The following is an 8,076-nucleotide window of genomic DNA, read 5'->3' as shown; positions in this document are numbered from 1 at the left end:
TAAGAACGTTTGCTCCTACTTTTTAAATTGTTCGTATGCACCTAACTGTAATAAAGCAGGATTGTTTTTGAATTGTTCGTAATATTAGTAACTACTTCCTGATCCCTCCATTTTAGACGTAAACCAACAACTTGATTGTTAGCAGGTAAGATATATGTAACCTTAAAGCTACAAGCACGTTTCCATTTTTTTCCATTTTCATTGAAACTTCAATTTTATAGAACAAAATCAATTTATTACAGAGTATCCATTTAATCCATTTATTACAGTGTACTATATGAAACAGTGAACAGAACAGCACTTGTAAATCAAGACAGTGATTCCCAAATGTTTTCTCCATTAACAAGATAAAGATGAAACAATGTTTTACCTGAAACTTATAGCTGAACAGACTTTAATTCCTCTGAGGATGCAGATAACAGATTAACATGGTTTATTGGCAATGATAACTATTTCTGACAATGAAAGTCTCTTTATAGGACTACAAATATTTCTATTTCAGTGGCTGAAATTACTAGATAGACAAAGTGTCAAATTGAATGACTTTCCAGACACTTAAATCTTTATTGTTGAAACCTTTACAATGGAAACTTTATTTATATTTATTTTGAACATTTTCAATAAAGCATTCCTTATTTCTTTTGTTCGCACACCATAAATGATTGGATTGACACTTGCAGGAAATACTATATACGTAACACCCAGAAAGGTATTTACATCGATTGGGATTGGAATGTGAAGATTTCGTGATAGAAAGGTAATACTCCCCACAAAGTAAAAACACATCATAACCATTAAGTGTGTACCACAGGTATGGAAGGCTTTCCAGCGATCCTCTCCAGCTGCAGCCCCCAACACAACATGCAAGATTTTCACATAAGAGAAGAAAATAACAGATATGTCAATTCCCACAAAACAGATTATCACAACTAATCCCATTGCATTATTTTTGCTTATTGAATCACAGGCCAAGCTAACAAGAGCCATGTGGTCACAGTAGCAATGATGGATAACATTAGACCCACAAAAAGACAAAAGTGAAGCCAAAGCAACCAGTGCAAACATTATAGTGCCACTTCTGATCAATGTAAAAATAAGCAGTTTCATAAACATGGCTGAGTTCATGATTTCAGTGTAATGTAATGGCTTGCAAATGGCCACAAAGCGATCTAATGCCATAGCTAAAAGAATGGTGGATTCTACAGAAGAAAAGAAATGAGTAACAAACATTTGTGTCAAACATCCGGTTAAAGATATTTCATTCAAGTCGAAGAGGAAACCAAGAAGCATTGCTGGGATAATGGCAGTGGGTACAATGATGTCGACAACCGCCAAAGCAGACACTAGAATGTACATTGGACTGTGAAGACTTTCTGTATTTCTGATCACGAAAAGCAATAAAGAATTCCCCAGCACGACCAAAATGTAACTTACAAAAAATGGCAGGAAAAGCAGACGTCTGTATTTGTAGATCTCTGGAAATCCCATAAATAAGAACTTTGTATGTGAGATGTTTGCTTGGAGTTCCTCAATCATGGCACTCTGAATGTGGTCGTTGCAACCTATTTTACAGGGTAAGTACAAAATGATTATTATTTATCACTTGATGGAATTAAATAATCATGTTTGGGATTAGCCATATAGTTTAGCAACACATTGTGACTTCTATATTAAATGGCAGTTATCACATAGTTAGCTACTCAATGAATTGAAAACACAATTACTCCAGCAAAGGCAAATGTATCATGTATGAAATATCCACCAATTTTCTGGTACATTCTCCTGTCTTAGCCTTTCTTAAAGTTTCTTTTTCATGAGCAACATTCTTTTTGGACTTTCATGACTTTGTTCCCAGGCTATTTCTCATCCTGCCTGCATAGGTAGTAACTACAACAAAGTACTTTTTGTAAATCAAAAGACCTGTCAACAAAACAAATAAAAATTTATTTTTGTCAAAATTGGAAATTGCAACATCACAACAATCACATCACTGGTAACCACCCCAAAACAAAGGTAATTATAAGTCTTAGAAGTTTCTTTTCAACAGAAATATACATTCATTCTTACATTTACATGAAAATAAAATACATTATAAATTTTTCTGTTCACTTTAGTCATATTTGCTCAGATTTGGCTGCATGGAAACATACCTGCCTGAGTGTCTTGCTTTCTCTGTCGTTTGGTCATTCGCTGTAGAATAGGGGCCCACATTAAGACCTGAAGCCATTCGAATGGGACCATATATACAGTGAGTTTGATCAATGCTCCCATAGGAATAATACAACAAACTATGCAGCCACTGACCTTGTATACATTCTAATGACCTCATTCCATCCACTTAAACACGCAGAAGATTATTGTTCCAGGAAGAATGAACCAATTACTAGATCATTTTTGTCTTGGTTAATTAGCTCTGCTGAGGGGGTTCATGTTTGTGGTTTTAGTTGCTATAGCATAGATAGTGTAAGTGTCCAGTATTTGTGTCTCTAATTGTCCAGTAAGGCAGTGTAAACTCTTGCAACATCATTGACAAGCCAAGTCATGTCAACTTTATTTATATAGCTCTTTTTACAATACAGATTGTTTCAAACAGCCTTTTAGTGATAACAGGAAATAATGCAACAAAGTTTGTTTCGGCTGTTCAGCAGCTTTAGAAGAAAATAGTGTCATTGTCCAGCTTAAGTTCAGTGTTGATTAATTTTGGTTGTAAAAATCATTAGTTATTAATTTAGTTAATTTATCTATACCGAAGGTATCGATGTAGGTACACAATGGTGTCAATGCAATCAGATCAAAAATACTGTTAAATATTAGTGTCCCCAACTAAGCAAGCCAGAGGTGACAGTGGCAAGGAACCCAAACTCCATCAGGTGACAGAATGGAGAAAAAAAACCTTGTGGGAAACCAGACTCAGTCAGGGGGCCAGTTCTCCTCTGACCAGTGAACAAACAGTGTATGATTATGATTCAGGCTGCATTACAGGTCAGAAGTCAGATTGGGATCGGAAAAATTGTCATATTTAATCCTTTTTTAATCACGCTGATATGAGACATGTTTAACATGTTTTGTTAAGGATCTGTGCCACTGGCTGTCATTTCGATCACAGGTGAAAGTCTAGTTGACACAATCTCTGCTGACATTCAGGGCAGCGTTGTGGTCATGTCTAGGTGGTCCTCCATCTGATATGGATACGGCCCAGATCTGGCTGACTACTACCCCTTACGGAACAAAAATATATGGGAATATACTGAAAAATAAAATGCAATATATTATATAATACATTTCCAAATATGGGAAACTAGTCCTTATATTTTTCAATATACTGCAATATATGCAATATATGCTTTCCTGTAGCTCAAACAATAGAGTGTTGGCCCTTGCAACGCTAAGGTCATGGGTTCAATTCCCAGGAAAAGCAAGAACTGATAAGAATGTAAAAGTGTTTTGGATAAAAGCGTCTGCCAAATGCATAAATGTAAAATATGTATGGCTATATATTAATACATATAATGTATATGTAAATTAAGACAAGAATAGCATTACATGTAATATTGACATAGTTGTATCCCTTTATTGTGTACATATATTGCACATACATGTTCGCATATACATGTAAATGTATGTTCACACACATATATATACACACACATTCACAGAATGAGTTACCACAGATTTTCTAGTTCCCAGCATGCTTTGCTTCTGACTGTTAAAAGAGAGCAAATGTTAAAATGATGTGTTATTTGAGTGTTTGTTTTGCTCAATATTAATATAGGGGGAGATCTGTTAGTGTTTAATGTTCTAGAATTTTGGATTTTAAAAGGTTTTCTGGTATGTCTGAGTTTATGGGGTTACCATAATGCTGAAGAGTAGAGCCTGTGGTTCAGCTGACGATTTGCCAAATGCCATTAATAGTATAATGACTATATTTTAATTGAAATGGCTGTGCACTCCTCAGCACAGTGATGTCTTGCTGCTAAATACTTTAGAACATGCATGCATTTGTGCTTTTGTTAACTAGCTTGAAAATATGGAACATTTATAATGTAAATACACTGTAAAACCCAACAAAGCTAACTCATTTCATTTGAGGAAACCGATAATTCAATTAAGTTTATAAAAAACAATAGTTATGAGTACTCTGAACTTATTTTAATCGAGACCACTAAAACAATAATACAAAGTCAAATTCAATAAGTTAAGCTAACTTATTACATTTGAGGACACCGATTGCCTTAATTCACTGTAAAACCAAACAAGTTAAGCTAACTCATTTCATTTGAGGAAACCGATTGCCTCAATTCAATTAAGTTTATAAAAACAATAGTTATGAGTACTCTGAACTTATTTCAGTTGAGTTTATTTTCAGATTCACACAGACATCAAGAATCAGCATATGAATCTCAACAATGGTGACCATTAAAAAATGATGCATGCTGGGTACTAGCATAATACAAAACTTATTCATGGCTCCCAGCATGCATTGCGGCATAAATCATTTTTTAATGGTCACCATTGTTGAGATTCATATGCTGATTCTTGATTACTGTGTAAGTCAGCATGATACCATAGAGGTTTTTAAAATCTGATTGTCATAACAATCTGTCTTTCAGCAGAATCAGTTCTATTATAATGAATAATACAAGTAATACATCACCTGTCTAATCAGAGATTAGGCTCTGGAAAAGATCAGAGAATCAAGTCACTAAATTATGGTTTTCATTATCTTAACACAACCACATGCTCATATTTTCTTTTGGCGTATGTGCCATAACAAATGTGTTTTATAAACACTCAGTTACAGCAGCCAGAGGGAAAACTGGTGTTATAAAGTCAAGGGTCAAGAGCCCAACTAAAGCAAACACGGATCACTATCATGGTGTCTTTAAATGAAACTCAATAAATCATTTTCATCTAACCCTCTGTTCATTCTCAATAACAACTTCTGTAGATGCATGACAAAAGTCAAACTGTTTAGTAATAAGTGAAGCTGGTAATGCTGTTTGTGTAGTGGTTTAATCCTCCTCTGCTGAGATCTTTAGAGATTTAAACATTGATTTCATCTAAGGCTTATTACTAAACAGTTTGACTTTATTATTGCCATTCGTCTACAGAAGTTCTTATTAGAATTAACAAAGGTTTAGAAGTTGATGATTTGAGTTTCATTTAAGGTCACCATGATGGAGATCAGCGTTTACTTTAGTTGAGCTCTTGACCCTTGACTTTTGCACTTAAGATTTTCTTTGGCTGCTGTAATTGAGTGTTCATAAAACATATTTGTTATGGCACAAAAGGCAAGGAAAAGTCTGATCGGATGTTGATGGTGAAGGACTGATGATGACAATCATCATTTAGTGACTTGATTCACTGATTTCTTTCAGAGTCTGATCTCTGATTAAAAGGGCAACATATTAGTTTCACTCAAAACTGTGATTCTACAGCATAAGAGCTAGCCATGTTGTGACCATCAGATAATATGAAGGATTTTACAAATAGTTGTGCACAAAAAGGTTCACAGAAAAGGTATTGCATTACTAAGATTCACACAGACATCAAGAATCAGCATATGAATCTCAGCAATGGTGACCATTAAAAAATGTTGTTCGTGGAGTTGTTTAATCCTCCTCTGCTGAGATCTTGAGATATTTAATGTCTTCTTTTATCTCCAGTTGATTTCGCTGAGGCTGGAAGTCAATTGTAGTTCTTGTGTTTCTCTTTCCTTCAGTGATTCTGCTTGTTAACAGCAGGTGCTCATCACTAATGCTCAATCATCACTTAATTAATCACTTAATTATACAATTATCATTCTGGGATCTAGAAATGTTCTATAACTCATTCAGTTTGAGTTCTGTTTCAGTCATTCAAGTTTTGGTAATATTTGAGTGCTGTGAACTCAATTGTATTTAGTTAATATTACTGTTAGGTTTTACAGTGTAATTATAAAATACAAGAAGAATATTAGATTATGTATTTATCCATATATGTTTATTATGCAATAACGGCACAGAGAATGGATATTGTTGCAGCAGATGGAGTTAATATATCTACAATATATTACACATGCAGTACCATATCTGATCACAATTACATATATATATTATAAAGTGTATTACTGAATATAAAATTACAAACATTATGATATATTAGTAAATATTTCGTCACATGTTTTTCAATAAATGAAAAAAAAAAGCAGAAATTCCTTATGAATTATTCAACATATTGTAATATATTAACACAATATAATTTTTTAATGGCAGCTGTGATTGCTAGGAATTCACTGTAAAAAATACAGTGTCAGTGTTTCAGGTATTCCAGGATTACATAACGGTGTGACGGTGCCTGTATATTTTACAATGTTTAATTGTAAATTTCATGAAGTTACATAATGGTAATACTTAATGCAATTCAGCAACTTAATGTTAATAAAACTAACAAAATCTGCTTTTTATCTTAAAAGTGCATTATGTAGGATTGACAGCTAGCGGTTTGAAATGGATGCTTGACACACACGGGTTTCCAGATTAAAAAAAAGCTACAGGAGTGAGCGCAATTGACAATGGAAGGCGAGGAGATGTATACACATTGTAAGTAGCGGAAAGAAAGTGGAGGACTTGCCATCTTCAAGCTTGTGACATAGCTTTGAATTTTCAAAGTCAAACGAGTCATGACACTTCTGGCTAGCCACCATCAAAGTCCATTAAGTCTCATACGACATTGAGTCTTAACCCCAAGTGCTTCATGGTCAAGCACAACATCTTGATGCCTTGCTGCCATTTCCTGAGACTGAGCCAGAACCAGCCAGTCATCTATGTAGTTGAGAACTCATATGCTCTGGAGCCTGAGTAGTGCCAGGGCTGCATCCATACATTTCGTGAAAGTGCGCGGGGACAGTGCTAGGCCAAATGGAAGAATCCGGTATTGGTACGTTTAACCTCAGGAACTTCCTGTGTTCTGGCAGGATGGATATTTGAAAATAACAACCTTTAGATCGATCATGACAAACCAGTCCTCTGATATGATTTGATACACGATCAACAGAATTGTCAGCATTGACCTAACCCTTTTCGGAACTATAAATACCGGCTGAAGATCCCGGTATTTCTCTCTGGGGGAAGAATGAGATCAATGGCCTGAACGCCTTGTTCCCAAGTGGCCCACCACTGTTTTGAGAATACCCTTGAAGTTCGGTTGGCCTGTAGCCCTTGCGGACAGTGTGCACCACCCATTGAGATATATTCAGTAGCGCTACCCAGGCATGCAGGAAATTTACTAGAGGAACAAGCCTCTTGAGGCTGGCACTCGATGCGTTTGGAATTTATGGCGACAGGGTATACATTTTTGAAAGGCTACAGCCTGTTTCGTTGCCTCCTCAAATCTCTCAACGACTGAGGCTACAGTGTTGCCGAAGAGACCAGAAGGCGATAGCGGGGCATCAATGAGGAAGGCCCTGTCCTTTTCCTTAATGCTCGACAGGTTGAGCCATGAGTGCTTCTTTGTCGCCGCCCGAGCTGCCATGGAGTGGCTGATAGCAGGGGCAGTCTCACTGGCGAGTGCTGAACTGTTGCTGTTCACTTGCCATTTCTTTCTCATTTTTCATTTCACCACACTCTCTCTCTCTCTCTCTATATATATATATGATAAATGCAGGCGAGATAAATGCAGGACAAACAACACCAAATAGACTGACAGTACACAGAGCACTTGCTGAAGATCAGAAATATCCCTTCATAGCTTCCGCATTCCACCGGCACGTGTCATGGTATGCCGTTGCACCAGTTAGAATTGGACTAAGTTGCACATGTACTTCAGACTGAACGCAGAAGGCGTTCCCCAAAGTGTCATCATCAACACAATGCGAGTTCCCTCAAAAGGGAACCTGGATTTTCTTTCAAACCCATCAATGTTTGATTGCAGGTCTTGTAAAGATCATCTTTTCATGAGATGGCACAAAGCCTCACACACCTCCCAGAAAATGTTGTATGCTGTGCTCACACTAATGCCAAGGAGGTTGGCGAAATCATGAAATTCAATAACTGACACATAGATTTCATAACTGTACATAGGTTTTGGATATAGGGA

At 36.2% G+C, this 8,076-nt stretch overlaps 1 protein-coding gene across 1 annotated transcript; it reads right to left on the bottom strand.

The window, feature by feature from the left end:
* Positions 1-555: 555 nt before the first annotated feature.
* On the bottom strand, positions 556-1,536 carry or55e1 (odorant receptor, family 55, subfamily E, member 1; the record flags this gene model as incomplete). The annotated part of the gene is made up of 1 exon (XM_084126898.1): positions 556-1,536. One exon carries the CDS (start codon positions 1,534-1,536, stop codon positions 556-558), a length of 981 nt encoding a protein of 326 aa, XP_083983024.1.
* Between the last annotated feature and the right edge of the window lie 6,540 nt (positions 1,537-8,076).

Source organism: Abramis brama (assembly GCF_963993115.1).
Source record: "Abramis brama genome assembly, chromosome: 10".
Taxonomy (NCBI): Eukaryota; Metazoa; Chordata; class Actinopteri; order Cypriniformes; family Leuciscidae; genus Abramis; species Abramis brama.
This window is presented reverse-complemented; position numbering and strand designations above follow the sequence as displayed.